Here is a 22064-nt window from a genome sequence, read left to right as displayed (position 1 = left end):
GATCAGACGTTTAACCGACTGAATCACTAAGCCACCCAATGGTAGGGCACCTATTTTAATACCTATTTTACCCATGAAGAAACTAGGGCTCGGAGAAGGTAACTAATGTGTACAAAAACCACATAAATAGAACATTCTAAAGCCAGAATAGAAATCTAGGTTTATCAGACTCCAAAGCCTGATCTCTTTCCAAAGTACGCTGCACTGCCTCATAAGATTAACATGAGTCAAATAGTGGCAAAAGAAAATGCATCTAAGGAAAAGGCTTCTTGCATGTAATAATCCTTCATTCCTTTGGCTTTCATAGACTTACACCTTCTTCCCATGTCATATTCTTTAAATTTAACTTACAATAAGCCAATTAAAGTGGAAATTTGTATGAATGATTGCACTAATTCCACAAATAATCTAAGTACCACTATACTATGTATCAGATAATGTTTGAATTATCTACCTAAACCACATGTTTTTCTCATGTCATCATTAGCTACTCTTGAGCACAGAAACAGGAAAAATTCTGACTCACATCAAGTAAGGGGTAAAAGCAGCAGAGTGAAAATCAAAGATTCTGGCTTTAATTCACCAATGCCCTAAGAGATTTTCTACTAATAAATGTTCTTTCTGTCTCTTCGTATCTAAAGCCAAATCCAAGTCCAGGACGTATGTCAATGTCAAGGCTGACTAAGAAATGTGATAATAAGAACCCCCAAGCAAATAGATGAGTAGTGTTGCAAACCATCCTTCTCTTTCCAGAGGTACTTATCCAGAAGCTAATGGTTACATGATTGTAATAAACAATGACCTCCCGACTTCCAGAGCAGAGATATTCTCATTGCTATTCGGCACCTTTGTTGGATTAGGGAGTTCTTTTTTTTTAATTTTTTTTTAACATTTATTTATTTTTGAGAGACAGAGCGACAGAGCATGAGTGGGAGATGAGCAGAGAGAGAGGGAGGCACAGAATCTGAAGTAGGCTCTAGGCTCCGAGCTGTCAGCACAGAGCCCGACACAGGGCTTGAACTCACAAACTGTGAGATCATGACCTGGGCCAAAGTTGGATGCTTAATGGACTGAGCCACCCAGGCGCCCCAGGATTTGGGAGTGCTTGATTTCTGATTTATCAAAGGCTGTGGAGAAAGATGTATCCATTGGAATGTCCACACTATCTCAACATAATTATGTGACAAAGGGCAAACATTTGGCCTCTGGTTCTCTTTTTCTTACTAGGAAGGTAAGGGTCACCAAATTACCTACCTCGTGGGACTAATAACAAGCATTAAATCACAGGTAAAGTGCTTAGCATATTACCTATTACCCAGAACATGTTAGATATTAGTAGTAATTTATTATGATTAGCAATATTTTATAATATTTAATTAACCTCCACAAGACAATTGAGAAATCTGAACAGACTGCATAATGTTAATAATGGTTGTTGCATAATCTTAACACAAAAAAATGTTTTAGACTTAGGCTACCCAGGTTTTTGAAATACATTTCTGCAGTTTTGTTTCTGTTTCTTTCTTATGGAACTAGTGGCTCTTCCAGAGCTTTGGTTTCAGACTTAGAATGCAGCGCCCCAAGCACTACAGAAAACAGAACCCACGCCGTCTTCTGTCCATGACAATCGCTCATATGGTCCCCAATTCAGTAACAGCAAGGGCCACTACATTAGTCTACTTTACCGTATTAAGTACAAGCTCATCCTAATGGTTCTAACTTCATGTGCTACTGAATTCAAAGTTCGGCATAGCCACCGAACCCATTTATCAATCAACATTGTTTCTGAGAAAGATGACTCATTGTAAGGGATGTCAGAAGTCTAAGTCACTAAAATTTAAAGATAAAACTGACTGTTAAATGCCTACAACGTATATGGGAACCCAAAATAAGTAACTGTCCTAAGGATGTGTCTATGTATTTTTATATATATGAGTGTTGGATTCCCATACATAATCATTGGCAAATAATGAATTCTAGGTACTATGCCAGCCCCTGAGGACCTAGTAATGAACTGGAATGACGTGGCCTCTGCTCCTTGCCCATTTAATTGCACTCTCCCTGGCAGTTACTGTCACAGAGGTTTGAGAATTCAGGCTAACACTTCAATGACTAGCTCCTCTTAAACACCTGCAATTCAGGTTATGGTTTTACAGCCCAAGTGGCAAAACTCTTTATTCCTGGGATCTGGCAGGGGCCCTGAAGGCATATCAAGTCAATATCTCAAAAAAGTATTAACAATTAACTAATAAACATACTGTGTATGTTATACACAAAACACAGTTCATAAATTATACATCTTGAAAGAAGATATGACCTGTGCCACCAAATGGTGTATTGTGTGTCACGACTGAAGATAGCTGCGCCCTGAGAAATGGGTACTTCTTGCAAGTTATGGTAAATATGAAGCTGCCAAGGATCTTCGATTCTACTTCTGAGTTGTACTTCCCCTCCTCCTTGAAGTTAAGCATATCTATATGCCTGCCTTTGAGCAAAGGATCTGAGCAGAGGTGACACAGTGTCACATCTGGGCACAACCTCTAAGTAACAATATGGACCACACGTCCTTTCCCTGACACAGCGTCCAGCAATATTTTAGGTGGCGTAAGTCCAGCAGCCTGAGACCTTAAGTGAGGCTGATGTCTCGGAGGGCTCAGGCCCTACACACCCATCCACCCTCAGTGAACAGCAGTAGGTCCTGAGCAAAGTAAATGGGAGAGGAATAACACCTGATGTTTTAAGCTAAGCGTTGTTAATGACGCCTAAGCCAGTTAATTCAGACTCATACACTTAGGAAACAAAAGGAGGTCTCTGACCCTATAAAACAGAGCTGGCTCAGAAGAGTCGTGCAAAAAAGCCCCTCTTGAAAGTTATTGAGGAAAATGCTGGTAACAGACTGATCCTCCTATACACGTTGACTTCTCACTTTTCACTAAGAGGGCACAAAAAAGTACTATGAGAGAAAAGAAAGAGATACCATCATTTTTTAACAGACACTTGAAGACGCATGATTCAGTCCAGTGAGTCCACACAGACCACTTGCGTCAGAATCAAGAACATTTCATGAAATGCAGATTCCTGGACCCAAGCCAAAGCTGATTAAATCTTTGAGGATTTGCTAAATTGGTATTTAACAAATTCCCCAACTGATTCCTTCATAACCTTTATAAAAAATCCTGGTGTGTGGCCCGAGGCTGTAAACTAATAATGCTCAGGTGCGTTTTGTTTGCGATGCACCAAGATTTTATTTGTTTTGATTTGAATTAGAACTGGTTGGCCTTTAAGTGTTAAGAAACTTCTCAAAAAACTGGTATTTCCAGCTTTCGAAAACTAATTAGAATATCCGGCAGCTCTTATCTAAAACACTTACGTAAAACTCAGCCACCTTTGCATAAGACATGCTCGTGCCTCAGTTCTCTCAGTTCTCGGCTCATAATGTCAACTCATTCTTTTATTTGACCTGCCCCAGGGAATAATGGAGTTTGGTCCCTTTATTCTGATTTCTGACTGCTGTGTTTATAGATTGGAAATTGTATTCCGGAAAGTGAGAAAGAGGAAAATCACTGAAGAATGTTGAGCAAAAGAATTCCATAATCAAATTTAACTAAAAAATAAAAAGCTGGAAATATAGAAGATAAGACTAGGGCTAGGTTTACACACTCAAGTGTTTGGGGCTGGGGGGACAGCACATGATTTACTGGCCAGGCAGGTGACCTGACTCAGTGACATGGACTAAATGAGATCTCTGGCTAAACGTGAAGGACATACCTCCTCCATTTGCAAAGCTGTTACTTAGTTTCAATTGCTATCATCAGTTCAATTTCTATTTCAGTTTCTGTCATCAGGAATTTCAGCCTGGGCTCAGCAGCTCTGCGATTATTAAAAGAGAAGACAGAAATCCACATTTTTATTGGAAATGTCCTGATTTCTAAATGCTTTAAGTTGATTATTTATTTTAAACAAAAAAATACGCCAATCAATTGGGTTTATATCTATGTATTAGGGGACAGCAGAATTGGAGCCGGGAGACTGGAAAGAAGTCAAGAGAATTTGAAAAATTGTTCTCAATGGATTTTTAGCCCTTGTAGATTGACAAATATGGACTCCATGAAGAACTACAGGATGAAAACCAGTTTTAGGTGACAAAATTTCGCATTTCGTTTCTGGAAGTTTAAGAAATTCATACAAAAGGACACAGTTTATCAGTTCCTCATTAATTCATCATCTATGCAACAGGTACTATGATTACTATCTCCCTCCTCGAAGCTTTACATGTGGTACTGGGGCTAGAACAAGAGGCAAGGGGTCACAAATCTTTGCCTGTAGAGATCTTAGATTCTAATAGGTGGGGCACCGAGTTACAAAACAGTACATTCATGTTGTGCCAAATATAGTAATGGATGACTTGTTCCATAGATATGTGTTGTATGACAGGGTGAGTCATGTAAGTAGTGACATCTACGTTAGAGCCTGAAGAAAGGAAAATGTATGCCCCAAGAGAAGTAACAGCCTGTGTAAGGGTCCACAGACTCAGGAAAGCCAAATGTATTAAAACATAAAAACTGAAACAAGGAGAGTGAATCTAAACCACTTTGTGAAAGGTAGTGATTAGTAGTGAGAAATGAGGACAGAAAGGTGATCAGAGGCCAGAGTCTGGAGGGACTGACTACCCTACGTGCTCTAGACTTGCTCCTGAAAGTGGTGGGTGGACACAGATGGGAGTCCATCTGGACAATGACAAGCAAATCCACGTCAGAAAACAGCGTCAGAACCAGAGAAAAATCTACATATGGGTCAATATTTGAGGATATGGAATTTAATGAGAATGTTCTGAGAAAATCATTAAAAGTGCTAATCAGTAGGTGTTGAAAGTAAAGAACCTCGGGGAGCACATTTAAGAAGAGAATAAAGAGAAACCAAAGAATGAGACAGATCCAGAAGGGTAAAGAGACCAAGAGGAAAGAGTTTCAAGAGAGGGCAGATCTATGATATCAAGCAGAGCACAGAAGTCACAGAGGGTGAGCTCTGAAAAGGAGCCGCGGTTCGTATCACTGACACAAAGCGTGCAGAGCAATGTGTAGGAACGTAAACACCAGTATCGGTAAATATAATTTTGTACACTTATTGCTACCTCACTGTGGCAGTCACTTCCTCACCAAACCGTACCCAGCTTTAAGAGAAGCTCTTGATTGAAATTTTCATGCAATGGAACTACCTAGTTTTGTGCAAACTCCTAATTGCTGGCAGTGGGAAAACCCAACAGCCTTTGTACTTTCCTTGGCAGGCCAGACTGGAGCCGTTTAGCAGCCTTATTGGGCTAGCTTGTATGCGGGCTCGTACTCTATTTCTCTACAATAAAGAAAACAATTGGTTTTAGATTTCTGTTCCAAGAACCTTATTTTCTACTCTATTTGCCTTGAAACAAGCCACAAAAGATGAGACAAATTTCAGATGGCGGGGCCAGTGCCGTTCTCAGCTACAGTCTCTCCCTCTTCATGTTGGGGAAACTGAGACACAGAGATGATGACTGGCTTGCTCAAGGTCATAGAGCTTTTATTTTAGAAAATGGGGCTTTTCATATATAAATAGTGGTTTTTATGCTTTTATACACTGCTTTGCCATCACAGCCTCTTCTGATCAAGGCAGAGGCCCTTTCCCTCTCAGTGTCTTTAAAATTAAAATATAAACAGTTATTTAAGAATTTAGGATCCTCCAGGTTTATAACCTTGTCTCTGTCAGGCACTAGAATACAAACCATGTATAATATTTTTTAAAGGAAATCTCACTTTTTATCTGTCCAAAGAGAAAATTTTGAAGCATCTTAAATAGAATGTACAACAAGGAGAGGGTTCTATTGTATTTTTACCCTGGAGATTACACACGTAGTAAAATTTTATTTACCACAATTCTATATTAAGGATTAAATTAGTTCTTTTATAATCACTTATTTACACTACCTTAGTTTACAACCTTCATGTTAATAATATTTTTTCCACAACTAGTGAGTGCGGCAATATCCAACACATTTTAATGAAGCAGAGTTCAAATATCATCATGGCATTACCAGAGATTAGTGTTAATTTTTCAATAAATATAAGGATACGTTCTTACTTATAGACTATGGTAGAATTAAGGTATACTCATAGCTGATAAAGAAACTTCACTTAATATTATGCAGCATATTCACAGAAATCAGTGGTCAATCTAATAATTTACTAGGAATCTTATGAAAGCATATGATAAGGAATAAATCGGTCTATGATTATACTTTTGATAAAAATAAGGTTTATCACCACAACCTTTAGAAACAGAAATTATGAATTTCTAATTGTCAGAGTGAAGCATGAAAATAGTAATAGTAGTAATAATAATAATAACAACAAAACAACATTTAATGAGCACTTAAAGAATCTCCACCTTGCATTATATTCTTTATGAATGCCCCTAATGTTGTACAACACGGTAGCCATAAATGAGTACCTCCTGGCTACTCAAAGTGCACCCCAGGGACCAGCAGCATTGGTATCATTTAGGAGCTTGTTACAAATGCAGCATCTTGAGCTCCACAGGGACATATGGAATCAAAATCTGCATTTTTAACAATCACTATCCAAGTTATTCATATGCAAATTAAAGTTTTTAAATACTTCAGGAAAATCAACTCATTGGAACTCATGTTTTCCATTTTACAGAGCAGGAAATTGAGGCACAAAGAGATTAATTTTTCTATTAGCATCAGTAGATGTGACAGCCATTGCTAGATACATACTGAATATCCAACGCATCTTTCTAATAAATCTCCAATTTTCCCAGACGCTCTCCTAGCTTGAAATAGCAATGAGATAAATGTGGAAATCAGCTGCAAGACCTGGGAAGCTTTCCTTTTCTAATGAAAGGAACTAACAGAGATAGTGCCATCCCCTCCTTTTATTCCAGCCTTTACCATGGATATGATAGCTGGAGCTGCAGCAGCCATCTTGGGATCACGAGGTGACAGCATAAGGACAGAAGCCAACCCTAAGGAAGAGGAAGTGGTAAAATAAAAACAATCTGGGTTCTTGAGGCTCTTGACGCCATCACTTAAGAACTCAGTCTTCATTTGGAGCCACCTACTTACAGACCTTTGTGAGGAAAAACTGACTGCCACTGAAATCACCATAGATAGAGTTTTCTGTTAGTTTCCGGCAAACACATCCCTAACTGATAAAGGCCATAATAATATTGTTTCACCTATATTTTATTGTTTTATTCCAACACTAGGAAGCAAGGTTTCCTTTATTTCCAACTGGCATTAAATCTGCACCCTAAAAAGCCACTCGGAATTACTATATCCTCCTCTAACGTCTTCAAGCAGAAGCACGTAAAGTGTCATCCATCCTCTCTGACCGGGTGGGGGAAATGATAGAAACGACAGGCCATAAAACAGTTCCCTAAAAGGAAGGGATGTGATGAAGAGACATGTGCTTTCCACTCCACTAGCTTTCATATCCACTCACTTAAACACGCACCTGCCCACTTTGCTTAACCTCCCAGCTGGTCCAAGGCAACAGCAACAGCAGCAGAAATTGCAGCTGCCCTCTGCACCTGGTGGCAATCAGATGTCTGAGAGGAAGATGCCCGTATTAGAAGCTGTCACCAAAAATGGCAAGGTCTAGATTGGGTGTGGCAGCAGTCAAAGAGGAGTGACAAAGGCGGGCAACAGCAGTGTAACACACAGAACTGCATCGAAATGTATGCATTTCTGAGTCAGCAGCTGGGTCCCAGGGGACTTGCCATCACCCCCGTATTTCACGGAGAGTAATGTAAATCTTAAATGACCCACCCTGCCTGCTAGAGTTATGAGTCATTCCATCAGCTTGGTGGCAGCCAAAAATACCTCCAAGAGCCCTTCAGATTATCTGGGAACCTTGAAACAAGGAAAGTTGAAAAGAAGTCGGCTGCACCCACAGTCCCCTCACTCCTTTATCTGCCTGGTCCTCTCCTTTAAGAATTCAGACACTGTTACTCGAATTTATCTGTTTCAAGGATAATGAGTCCATTTTTTTTTTATATTTAAACTATTTTAAAGGGTGACATACTCTAACATAAGCACTGCTAATCATATGGTTCTAAATATAGCTTTCTTGTTAGTTATCTTTGATCCTACAATTCTGTTATCCTTATTAAGGCAAAAGCTACTCAAAATGATGAAAGGATAGCTTAGTTTTAATTCTTAGTATCGAGGGACTTAGTATCTCCCAGCAATGCCCTAATGATGACTTCTTTTTAAATGGGTCTACATTCACCCCCATTCTTTTATAACATTTTCACCACCCGAAACCAGCCCACTTACTCTCCTAAGAGTGTAAAGTTTCTCTTCTTCTGTTATCTGCTGGACGGATTCTTTTGCTGTTCTACAAAGCACGATCATCAGCCTCACATTTTTTGCTTCAATGATTATCTTCTCACATGCCCTAGATAACTAATTAAATCTACCCTCCCATATTCCCCTCTACCCGACCTGAACACCAGCCATGTGATTCCATTTTCTTTTAATTAAGACTTCCTCTCTCTTGGTATCCAAACTTTAATCTTCCTTGTAAACCTAGCTGGCATTTTAGCCCACTCTGTCCCTTCTTGAGAAATTGGAGAGTTTATGTAATCTTGGTAACAAAAATGAATTTTTTCTATGTACCCTAATTTTCTGACTATGGCTGATTTGCTTAATTTCCACTGTAAAGGCTTCTAAAGAATTCATATAATTGAATATATTTGGACTCTCCAACCCAAATATATGAGTAGGAAGTCAGCATCTTGCTTCAAATGCTGAAATCTTCTTATGAGGAATTAGAGGTAAAATGGACTTTTCATCTTTTTCTAAAAGCCCCCCAGTGACACCCTCTTCCTCTTCAAACCACTCCTCCAGTTCAAGTCTGGAGATCTTTTAGGTCCCAGAAAACTTTTTAACATATACCCTTCTAAAACCACCTGATCCTTTTACCTTCTTAATGAAAATCAAATGGTTCCCACATACTTGCTAAAATACCATAGGCATCCCAAAAAACATAATCTAAATATGGGCTTGGGGATGCTATTAAAAGATACTGTATATGTGTATATATATATAAATTCATATATTTTTTGTAATTTACTACTTTATGAGAGAGAGAGTGAGAGAGCATGCGCCAGGAGAGGGACAGAGGGAGACAGAGAGAGAACCTTAAGCAGGCTCTACACTCAGTGCAGAGCCCAACATGGCCTTGAGATCATGACGTAGGCCAAAATCAAGAGTCAGATGCTCAACTGACTGAGCCACCCTGGCGCCCCAACGTTTATAATTTTTATCCTTTCTTCAACCTTCCTTAACCTTGTGACATAACTCCACTCTTCTATTCAGACACAAAATTCAACTGTACTACTCACTATATCATAATCATGAAATATCCCCCAAATCGATTACAATTCACTAACCACCTCCACAAAATAGTTGAAATAGCAATTATCTTCTTTTTGACATATATTTTTCCTATGGCTACTATATCAAAAGAAGAACCATACTTTTTCTTTTACTGTGTTTTAAATCAAATTAACAATGCCCTAACTGAACATATCCTTGAAGAATGCTGAAATACTTTTATGCAGAAAGAATGTCACCACACATGTTCCTGGAACAATCTCTGTACTACATTTTGCATTCATTCCCCTAAAAAAGAACTAAGATCCCAAATGTTAATAAAGATACTTTTGAAAATGATGCTTTTATAAGAGTACTATTTTTTTAATTTTATGTGAAAACTTTTTTTTGTTTTGTTTTGACATACTTTAAATATTGAAATAAACAAGAAGGAACATAAAAGGATAAAACAAAAACCAACATCACAACTTAGGTCAAGTTAAGACCTCATATGAACTCATATTTTTCTACATACTAGTTTTTCAGTTTATTAAAAAGGTAAAATGAAAACATACAAAGATATCAAATTACTACTTAATCGAAGTTACTAAAAATGCAATAAACTAGTGGAAATTGGAGAGATCTACATTTTATGGTAAGTGATATCCTTAATTTTACGAGCTTCTATATGAAATACTTTTAGATTTAAACATTAATTGTATTCTTACACATTCCGTTTAAATGATAAGTTCTGTACCTCAAGGGATGAGGGTATTTCAAGTTAAAAACAAGTTTTCAGAATTCTGTGTTGGGTCGGGACCATTAAAAATTCAAAAGAAATAAACTGAATACTCATCACATTACACATCATGTAATTTATTTTTTTATTTCACAGGAAATGTCTAGTTATTATTTAACTCATCTCTAGCTCAAAAGAAATTAAAATAAGGCAGAAAGAAAAGTTTTCTTTACAAAGAGAACTGAGAAGAGACCCCTGGGTGGCTCAGTTGGTTAAAAGCATCCGACTTCGGCTCAGCTCATTATCTCATAGTTCGTGGGTTCGAACCCCACATCAGGCTCTGTGCTGACAGCTCAGAGCCTGGAGACTGCTTTGGATACTGTGTCTCCCTCTCTTTCTGCCTCTCCCCCACTTGTACTGTTTCTCTCTCTCTCAAAAATAAATAGACATTAAAAAAAAAAAAAAAAAAGAAAGAGAACTGACAATTGTCCAGAAATTTCAACTGGAATTAACACTTACCTTACTACCTCTGAGAAAGCTTTTCTTAACATAGATACCCTCAACACCTCTGCTACATACGCAGAAAGGCATGCTCTCTGGATGTTATACTCTTCTACAGATAAAATTCTCAGTCTGACAGTAAATATACCCCAAATCACTCTTGCCACTATGAGAAAAGACAATAATGTCCAATAAAGAAAACACAGGGTAGTTATACAGTATTTTTAATTAGGCAGGGAAAGAAGAAACCAATGTCTACAACACTTGAAAGGCAGAAAGCCCCCAAATATGGTGTGAAATGAATTTCCGCAAAGTCTAGGTCTTATTCATCAAAATATTTCCAGCATTTCAAATAAAACCCAGAAAATACTTGGCCGTTAGCAAGAAATAGTTGAATGCATGAATCATGTTATAGACATAGAACTTGGCCAACTCCAGTTATAGTACAAGAAAAGTGATTTCTTACATCTCTAAATTTCAATAGCATGTTCTTATAATGAAACATATGTTGTACTATTTCAAGCTATTTCAAGAATCATAGTATATCTACCTTATCTGTCCTCCAAGGGACTTCAACCACCGGAGACCAATACCTCACCCTGTACATCTTTATATTCTGCAGAATGTCTGACACATCATCAGCCTTCAATAGACATGGATTAAGAAACAGAATACTAGAATAATTTAATTTGACTCTTTCCATGTTAACACACTGGAAAGTAATGATTTGCTGACTGGCCAAGCTGTTCACTTGGCCACCTCCACTACCAATATAGATTTCTACAATATGATTGAGCTGTAGCAATCAAAAAATAACACCAAAACAAATGGATCGGTCATGCTTATGGTCCAATTTATCCACTGTGTTAAGGGGGTACAAAGAGAAACACTGATTGCACCTGAGCTTAAATGCTAGTGAGAGGCACGCTTGTGCCTGAAAAAGCAAAAATAACAGTCCCTCAAAATTATGACTGAGAGCAATGCTTTTCCAGCAGTGATGGTTGAGAGAACAAACTGCTATTAACCAAGTACGTTTTAAGTTGAAAACAAAGCCTTAGTTTGCGAAAACATGAGCAATATATTCTCTTGGTCATGTACTTCAGTGATGTCACCATGAGTTTTGCTGGAGAGACGCTGTTTGGGAAGAAAATGCCACCATCTAATCCAACGCATACCTCTGCTGCCGTGTATCCAGTTTGCCTTTCCTATCAAATAAATCACAAGCTGTGTACCTAGTTCAAATAACGGACCAAGAAAGAGTTCTGCAAAACTACCTCAACCTAACCATTTCTGAAGAAGCCTGTCTTGGTAGCATTCTCTGCCGGGGAGTGGACAAGCAGCACAGCGTTAGGGAGGGTGTGCAGAAATGCTAAGATGTTCCTCGGTCTTGCCTCGAAATACTGAGAAGAATACAGAAACCTGTACATAACATTACCATGCTTCCAGTTTAAGGTAGCATGCATTGTGGCAAAGCCCATACTATGTCCACACCAGAAGGAGAACACTACAAACAGACCCCAGACAAAACTGAAGGAACTGATTTTGGAAGTCAGACCCGGAGTTTCCAGCCTCCCAATAGCACCCCACTTCAGGCAGCCGAGTACCTTTCTGCTTTTTTGTGTTTCGTGCCTCCGATAACTTTACACAGGAAATGACAATTGATAATGGCCCTCTGCACTTTTAGCAAAAATTCTTTTCCACACTTGTGTGAAATCTCCCCAACTTATTTCTATTTTCTCATTCATGAAATAATCAAATGCACTGTTCCCTGTGACCTTTAGGCAAACTTAAGTGAGTGGAGAAGACAGTAGCCGTAGCCGAGAGCACTGAAAGACTTAAATCTTCTTTTGCCTACAGCTTATTCTGAAGGATGTCCTACTCCAGCACTGCAGGGAACCCCAGGAGCCTGAGTTAGAAGGGAAGAGAGATAAGATTCTCAGCTGCCTCAGGCCTCTTTGGGAACGTCGGTCCCAACCACAGCCGCTGAATGAGGAGAATGCCAAACATCACAGCTTTACAGAGAGCAGAGACCCCAGTAATGGTGTTTACTCTGTCTCCATCTGAGACAAGAACTTCTTAACAGGCAATCTCTCTTTTCCTGCTCATCTCACAATCCACTTTTCCCCCTCCCCCCACTTCCAATTCTACCTAGAGATTGCAGACTATTCTTCGTGCGTTCTTTCAGTCCCAGTGGTTCCACCGCCCGTCACTTCCTAAGACACTGTCAAGCATCAGACATATACTCTGTGGCTGCAAGACCCACTCCAGAGCAATTGCCATCCAAGTACCTAGCACATCCCAGGTTAGATTGATGGGCATGCTTTCAGTTTTATGTCCCTAAAATCATCATTAATGTTATATAGCCAAGTTTTACTCTGTAAAATATATCTTTTTCTCCTACAGGCAAATTCATCACCATGAATTGATGATGCCAAATTATTACATGTCATGATAATAAATTATAAAGAGCAATACATATGTCATACCTCTTCTGTGAGTGGTTTTGTTTTCAGAGATTCTGTACATATACAAAGGTGTGTCTACAAAAATGAAACTAATCACATAAGAAATATACAACCTCTCCTGACTTTAAAACTGGGTTATGTGTGCCACAAACTTATCATTTTTTTATGAAGCCATAGCTTTTATAGATTAAGTGAAACAGAGTGATGCCCTGTATCGCATTCTATTATAACAACAGCAGCAATAACACTTACAAGTATTGAGTTGCTACTCTGCTTGCCATATACTGTCCAAAGGATTTAAATGTTAAAAAAAAAAAAGTCTCTAACAAAACGAAAAGTCACATATTTTTACTCCTATTTTACAAATAAAGAAACCAAAGCAAGGAGAGATTGAGTAGCATCCTGAAAGTTTTGTAGTTATTTTACAGTGGCAACAGAATTCAAATCCAAAGGTGTTGGTCTCTAGAGACATTGATCTTAAGCACTACTTTATAAAGTAATACCATGCTGTTTTGAGGACAGAATCCCTCTTAGGTTCTGGGACAGATCAGATTTTTATTTATTAATTTCTCCCACTGAATAGCCTATATTTTATTTTTTATAAATTGGAGAGTAGTAAAATCCATAGAAACATGTTGTCATCCACCTGTCTACAACCTGAAGTAAATATCCGTGAGCAAAGCTGGAAACCGACCCTCAGACCCTAAGCCTACGATCTGACATCATATTTTTCATAGCTTTAAGCATAAAGTTTCTTCAAGGTTTCAGAGTATAAAACAAGAACATGGAAAGAAAAAATCTATCTAGACGACCTCTTCGAAAGAGCTTTTCAAAATGCAGTTAAGCATGGTACTCAATCTAGATTTTCCAGATTGGATCCATAATTTAGATACCAAGCCTTGTCATTTCGGATAGTTGTCACTGTTGAGCATTGTGGATGCTAGCTGTCATAAATGTCCAAGGCCTGTCTACACATTCATTTTTCCAATGACCCCATAAAACTGGTCCAAAACACAAATGCTGCCTTTTATTTAGTTAACAGTTTGAAAGCTTCTTATGGAATACAAAAATATATGTGTTATACTCCAAGTTGTTGGCTCTAATGACTAAAATGAAGAGGAAAAACTGATTCAGTTACTAGTTCTAGCTACGCTAAATGCATGGTCTCAACAGATAACATATCAAGGCAAACCCATCTCAGGTTTACAGGCTCACAAAGAAGTAAGCCTACCAAATGTACAAGAACTACCAATATTGCCTTGGCACGTTTTCAAAGAACACTACCTCCTAAGATGTTTTTCTTGAAGAGTTCTCCTCGTACTCCTAGCAACACTAACACTTATCAATTGTGTGTCACATTACGCTCTCTTAAGAATTTTAATTTACTTGAACCACATCATATTTCTGTGAGATATAAACAGAATAAGTGGATCCTCTCTTGCCATTTCATAGATGAGTGAATTAAGTCACATGTGGGATAAATGAATCACCCCAAATCACACAGTTCAAAGGCAGAATCACAACTAACACAAGTCAGGATTTGAGTAACTGGGGTTATAATAGCTCTAATTCACCAAGATGTCATCCCAAAATATGCTGATGCTAATAGTGGAAGGTCAGTGTGTGAATTAAATGATAACTCCTCCACCAATTTTAAGGATAAGGTGAGTTCTATAGTTGATTCTTTTCATGGCAACACAGTAAATAATAATAATGATGATGATGATGATGATGATGATAATAATGATAATAACATACATGAATAAAATTAAAATCCTTCAAGAAATATTTCAGTGCTTACCATATGCCAGGTCCTGTTCTAGATGCTGGGAACAGATGATGCACCAGTGAATAAAGCAACAAAATAGACAAGAATCCCTGACCTCAATGAGCCTACATTCTAGCAAAAGAGACAAAAATAAGCAATTGCCACTAAAGTAATAAAGAAATAAATTATTCTATATATTAAAATAAGGGGGGAAAATAAGCTGGTTAAGGGAGATTAGAATTATTAAGAGGTATCCAGTTTACAGTATTTATTTGTTTGGTCAGGGTAGGCCTCATTGAGGAGGAGAGATCAAGGGATACCCAGGGAAGAGAGAATAGTCAGAGGAAAAGCTCCAAAGAGTATCCTGGTGTGTTCAAAGAACAGAAAGGAAGCCAATGTGACTGCAGCAGGATGAGCAAGAAGGTGAGTGGTTGTGAGGTCAAAGAAAGAATAAGGAGACAGATCATCATGCACGGCCTTGGAGACCACCACAAGAAACCCAATTTTTATTCTGAATGAAGTAGAAAAGATAGCAGAATTTTGAGCAGTTGAATGGCATGATACAACTTAAATTTTAAAGAAACTCCATGATTAATCATAAAATATCTTAAAATTTTATCACGCAATGTATTTTTAATTTTTTATCATGTTTATTTATTTTGAGAGAGAGAGAGAGAGACAGCACAAGCAGGGAAGAGACAGAGAGAGAGGGAGAGAGACAGAGAGAGAGAGAATCCCAAGCAGGCACCACTCTGTCAGTGCAGAGCCCCATGTGGGGCTCGATCTCATGAACCACCAGATCATGCATGACCTGAGCCGAAATCAAGAGCCAGACACTTAACCGACTGAAGCACCCAGGTGCCTCTTTCATTCACTCAATGGATTGTATGATCTTCATCATATATATGAATCTCAATTTACCTTCCTCCTTTCAGCATAAAAAACCATTATTTCCATTTTCCCAAGGGAAATCCCAAGGCTCAGAATGTCTAAGGAACTTGGCCAGGGTAAAATCTAGTAAGTGGTCAAGCCAAGTGAAAAGAACAATTTTTTTTTAACTCGCAGTCCAAAACCGAGTGTGCTTTCCTATATAGCGATTTGTATTAGTTATAAAGGAAAGAAATGATAATTGAAATTAATTATCCAATTTTTCATCAATAGAGATGTTCTGTTTGATATATTAAAATTGAATCAAACCCATATTTTCCTTCTTATTAATTTCTGGGACATAATGACACAAGTAATTTCCTTGGACTTTCTATGTGAAATGACATATGAACAAGCAGGAGAAGAATTTTGGATGCAGAAGTAATCACAATAATGATGTAAATTTACAACAGTACATTTAGAAAGTTTCTGAAAGTCTTTTAGGTACTGTTATTTATTAATTCTCTACCATATGCCAGGCACTGTGCTAACTTCTTAGCATATATCATCGTACTTAATATTCATCAAATGCTCTAAGAACAGTATGAGTAATCACACTCTATAGATGACAGATGTGGACCTAAAGAGGCAAAGTATTGAAAGGTCATTGGACCGCTCAGGACCAGAGCTGGGATTTTACCTAAATCTCCAAAATCTAAAGCTAGGTCTTAACTAAGCCTCGTTACCTTCCTGTAGCATGCTGCCCAACATATTACTCAACATTCCTAACCAAAAGGTCGGCCAGTATGGATAACCCCATTTTACAGATGATGAACTGGTCGTAGAAAAGTTAGTCAAGCAATCAACATTTATTTGATGGCCACAATATGCAAATCAATATTTAGTTGCTGAGAGCATAGAGGATTTATGATACAATGTCTTGCCTCAACGAGCTTACAATCTTGTTAAGGTAACAAGAGGCACACAAAAAGGTAATAAATAATCCAAGATAGCACATAATAAGTTCCAGATGAGATATAGAGCCAACAACTGCTAAAGAAATTCAACAGAGAGAAAATTGAATCTGGGTGTTTCAATTCACTTAAGAAAGATCTTTACTAGAGGACCAGTGTTGAGGTGGTCTTTATAGAAAAAGGGTTTCGATCATCAAAGATGATGAGAAAAACACTTCCAGTGAGAGGAAATAATACGACCAAAGGCCAAGGGAACAGATGTGAATGGATTATCAAGAGAAGATGAACAAATGCATCTGAAGTGCAGGATGAAAAGGAGGCAAAATACAAACGAAGCCAGGAAGTAGAATGTAGAAAACCTTACTTGGCAAACTAGGAATCTAAGGGAGGAGGGACGAACTAGATCTTTGTTGAATTCCTACTATGGGGCCCCGGCTTTGTATGTACTTTTTGTTTATAGAATTCTCTCAACAATCCTGTAAGGCAGAAAGGTAGTTGTGTTATGGCCCTTTTAGATGAAAAACAGTTGATCTGGTGCAGAAAACATGGGGGATCAAGAAAAGATGATCAAGAAAAGAGAGGGATATGTGGAAAGCATTGTAAGAATAAAAGAAAACTATCTGAATGGGAAATATTAGCATATGCCCAATATCAGAGAAGGATTGAGGAAGACCCTAGACAAGAAGAGCTGCTTAGTCTATTGCAATAATGCAAATAATACAGTGACAAGGATCTATGCTTCAGTGGTGACAATGGAAGTAAAAAAAGAATGTAAGAGATATTACAGAAAAAAATATGAAGAGCTAAGTGGCAATAGCCACGTCCTGAAACAGGTAGTTTCTACTCCCCAACCACACACCCACAAGGTAGATATTTCCCCTAAGAACTCACAGAGACAAAACTCAAGGTCTTGCTCAAATATTGAGATTTTTGACAGCACATAATTTATTTTAAAAAATAAAATCTATGATTTAGGACAAACGTCTGCCTTAGTGTAATCTTCCTCATAAACCACCATCCTGAATTAGGATACCCTTACGCTTGGCAATAGTTCATTTTCATACGCTAACATGGAGACTGATTCCTTATATTCATGCTCATTAGAGATATTAATTACTAAAGAAGCATTATTTTCCTTTTAGTTTTTTTTTTCCTTTTAGAAAACCAAGTGTATAATAAACAACTGAGTTTGCTCTGAAAAATACAATAGGCCTTATTTCTGAACATTATTCCTCCCTGTACTTCTCCTAAAATGAGAGGTACCTCTCAGGGATTCCAAGAAAAATTAACTGCATTAAATAGTATACTACTTAACAACAAGTTGGGTCTTTCCTGACTTTTTCTGACTCTTGGACAATCCAAACCATACACCTGCAAATATATATAGAATTAACAACAACCTAGATTTTTCAAAGAAAGTATTTATGTAAACACCTAGGCATTAATCAATATGCATCTTTACAAGCAATTTAATATTACAAAGTTGTCAGCCTCATAATAAACTAGCTAACTATATGACTATATAAATCTTTGATTAGTACCAATTGTCCAACTAATTTTCGTTTATTTTTAATTAACGGTTAACCTGAACATCCAAATAAGTATAACATACACGTGTGAAATGTGTGTATGTATAATTGAAAAGTAACAATATTTTGAGTCAGAATCCTTTAGAAATTACACACCTACTTTACTTTTAGCTAATTTCCTTAGTATCACCTAAGGATAAATAGAAGTTAATTAAAATTTAACATATTTTAAAAAATTAATATATTAGCCAAGCCTAATTTCCTTTATCTTTATGGATTAAAACAGATTTGTTTTTCTCAATTGAAAGTTAATGTTTAAATCTGAAATCAAACTATGCCAGTCCAATAAACTTAGGCCTACAGCCAATGTATACCTGAAATGTCTTTGAGAGTTTCAAGAACACCAAACCTGTGCTGTACTTTAGAAATACCATAAGCATGGATAAAGAAATATCATCATAGAATCCTAAGTTGTGTATTTGTTAAAATATAACCCTAACATACTTTTTATTATGTACCTCATTTCTTCATATCTGTACTGCTGTGAAAATAAACGTCTGTAAAATGTGAAGATACTACACGAGCATGTCTGCCCGACAATGTTTCATTTTAATATACTTTAAGTTTTAAAAACTTAGCCATTATATATAAACTAATTTAAAAACCTGATGCAGAAAGTCTGGGCTCTATATGACTTCAGGCATTCTACAAAAATATGTTAAACACATTGTGTGTGTAGAAAAGAAACACAAATAATGTTTATTTCATATACCTTACTTTCTATTATTCAGTTATTTAATACATGCATTCATATATAGAGTGTATTAAAATATGTATATTATTCTTAACTTTTAGAAGCATTATTTTGTAAGAGTTTAAAAAAAGTAAAACTACTTTTACCTCCCAGTCCTGGTCTAAGCCGATTATCGTAACCATCCAGAAGTCTGTCTAGAATTCTTGTAAAGATGGTAATGTTATTTTTAGCTTCATCTTCTTGGATGTTAGCCAGCACCAACCTAAACAGATAATTTTAGAAGCTGATATATATATATATATATGTACATATATATATACATATATATACGTATGTGTGTTGTACCAGTACCAACATGCTCTACTTCCTTGATTTGAATTTTAAGTCTCTCTAAGCTATTAGGACCACCCATTTTCCTTCTTTGGTCACTTCTATAAATACCAGTATGTCTATGGAGAAGATAAATATGTTGTTGAAAATGGATACTAAATACTAGATTATCAGAAAGATTGACGTCAAACTTATTTCAGGTTTCTGCCACTTAGCACCCAGTGTGGAATATTCATTTTCTAGAATCCGTCCCCTAGAATATATTATGATTGTAGATGGCCACATGCTGACACTGTTAGTAATGTGACTCTGCATTAAGAAAGGTACAATAACAAAACGACTCCTGAAATACTACTGCAGCGATTTGAATATTAATTGGAGAATAAATTGCCTCCTTGGAGGCAGAAAATTTCTCAATCTTCCTCATAAGTGCCTTTCCTTTTTTCTTTATGTCGTTTTTCTCTTTCAGAGATTATTTCCTTACTTTGGGTATACCGCCACCCAATGGCCAAGTGCAATATAGACATCAGGGAAACTCCATGGCTGTGTTCCAGGCTCCACTGTAGCCAGGTGGTGGAAGTGGGCTCTGAAAGGAGCAGGGGCACATACAGGGGTACAGACAACCCTGGAGGCATACCCCTCCTGTCTGGTCTCTGAGGAGAGCGCTAAGGGTTACCTAAAGATTAAAAATCTTGCTACTTGTGTGTGTGCGTGTGTGTGTGTGTGTGATAAATTTGCAGAGAAAACAAATGGTCTTAAAATATCACCAGAAAAGGGTTAGAAACAGTGATTTTCTCCATTATTTCTCCATCAGAAAGCCAGAGACCTGATTTTGTGACATCCAGCAATTTGGCGCATAAAACAGAATGTCCCTTTTCACTGCCATTTTTTTTCCCCTAGAATGATTCAGAGATTTAAATTACTGGCCCCAAAAAAGAATCATTTATATAATGGAATAAAATACTGGCATGAGCATTACTGGTCAAATATAGAACAGAAAACTAGTAGAGGGAAATAATGGTTAAGCACTGAGGACCTTCAGTGATCACTAATTGACCATGGTAGGTTCACTCCTTCAAAATCAAAGACTATATGTGAGAGCTGTCTGATCAAGGTGTACCGTGTAAAGTATCATTGACAGAGTCAATTTGTATTTAAATGATTACACAGCTAGAAACAGTCATAACACATTAAAAAATTGGTAACCAACTTCAAACAAATATCGTCTTGAGAGCACAGAAAATACTGAAACACCGATATACAGGTAAACATTTAAAAATTATATCAGCAAACGAGTTTATCAAAACTCCAGCATCAAAAGTTTCTATGTTACCTTAAGCTAATTCTAAAACCAATCACTACAATAATTGTAAAGTTCCACACAGAGGTTTTCACTGAAAAGTGGTATTTAATCATATGTCAAATTCTTTTTCAAAATTCAGTATTAAGATGTTAAATGAGGAGCTACTTTCAAACTAAAAATAAGCCTTTATGAAGAGATTTCTTCTCAATTCCACAAAATATTTTCATTCTTTGACAATTACTTGACAGGAAAATGAAAAATTAAAAGGCAAATAAAGACATAATAAAGATACTATTTTTTAAAAGGAATGATTAGATGAACATTCTTATCATTTATATTTCAAGCCCTCTAATATTTTGAAAATCATATCCTAAGTTCAGACAAAATAAAAAATGTCCATTGATAATACAAAATCAGAAAAGACTGCAACTAAGATGATGTTATGGAAAGCAATAAGAATTAATTTTATGTTTGTAGAACACAGGCAAAGCAAAATTAGTTACATGTTTAAAATAAGTACTGTTTATGACAGTGACCACTTTAGCAATAAAAGATCTCTAAATCAGTAATATGAAAAGTTGAAGAATAAATCAAGCTTTGTTTTATTGTTTGTAATTGTGAAGTTGTATACTACTTCTACCTAGAGGTTAAAGACTCACACATCCTTTAGGTTTTCTATGTTGACTGAAGAGCATAGACCACTAAAAAAAAAAAAAAGAAGAAAAAGGAAGAAAGAAAAGAAAAAAAGGAAGGAAGGAAGGAAGGAAGGAAGGAAGGAAGGAAGGAAGGAAGGAAAAAAAAATCAACGTAACAACCAAACCATTTTAGCTTCTGCTTTTCTGTTTGGCTTAAAGAAACACTGTTGGCTTCTTTACTGAATGTTGGTGTCATTATAAACGCATACAACTTAACCACTTCAAAACTTGCAAGAATATGCCATCCAAAAGATATTCTTTTCCTTGGTGATTTTCTTTTCTTTTTGTAAGAAAATGTTCCTGATCACTTGCGTATTTTATCACTAAAATCCAGAAGCAGTGAACTTTTGATAGTCTCTCCCACTTCATAGTTCAATTTCTTGATACAAGCTTTTTTTTTTCTCCCCTTCATTAGAATTGATTCTTCAAAATACTTCAGCTTCTCAAAGGCCAGCCCTGCATTGATGACATTCAAGAAACACACCTTTACCCTGAATCTAAAAAGTCAAATACAATAAATAAATGTCTCACCTGGCTGGGTCCGACACCAAGAAAACAAGAAGAAGCAAATGCATGTTGTAGGTGTTTAATTTCGTCTTCATTGTCGCTCTTTGGAAAGCCATGGAAAAAAAAATACACTTAAAATTACATTCAGTCCCAGAAAGCCCAAAAGAATGTCAATTGGTGTGAGAACTGGAGTTAAAGCTATTGAATTATTCCACTGGAGCAGTGTGGGGTGTGATGAATGGGTTGGGGGGGGGGGGGC

At 37.0% G+C, this 22064-nt stretch overlaps 1 protein-coding gene across 3 annotated transcripts in view; it reads right to left on the bottom strand.

Annotated features, from left to right (window-relative positions):
• The window catches only part of GABRA2 (gamma-aminobutyric acid type A receptor subunit alpha2), a 127136-nt gene that overhangs the window by 103509 nt on the left and 1563 nt on the right, over positions 1 to 22064 (bottom strand). For 2 of the 3 annotated variants that reach the window (XM_053217404.1, XM_053217405.1), the window contains exons 2-3: positions 21830 to 21907; positions 19117 to 19232 (exon numbers count right to left, since the gene is read on the bottom strand). In XM_053217404.1, the coding sequence (XP_053073379.1) occupies positions 19117 to 19232; positions 21830 to 21907 (194 nt within the window). Of the gene's footprint in view, positions 1 to 19116; positions 19233 to 21829; positions 21908 to 22064 lie in introns of those variants that run through there. The other variant, XM_053217406.1, reaches the window with a different exon arrangement.

The sequence above is a fragment of the Acinonyx jubatus genome, chromosome B1, assembly GCF_027475565.1.
Source record: "Acinonyx jubatus isolate Ajub_Pintada_27869175 chromosome B1, VMU_Ajub_asm_v1.0, whole genome shotgun sequence".
NCBI lineage: Eukaryota > Metazoa > Chordata > Mammalia > Carnivora > Felidae > Acinonyx > Acinonyx jubatus.
The sequence above is the reverse complement of the archived record's forward strand: the minus strand, read 5'-3'. Positions and strand labels throughout refer to the sequence as shown.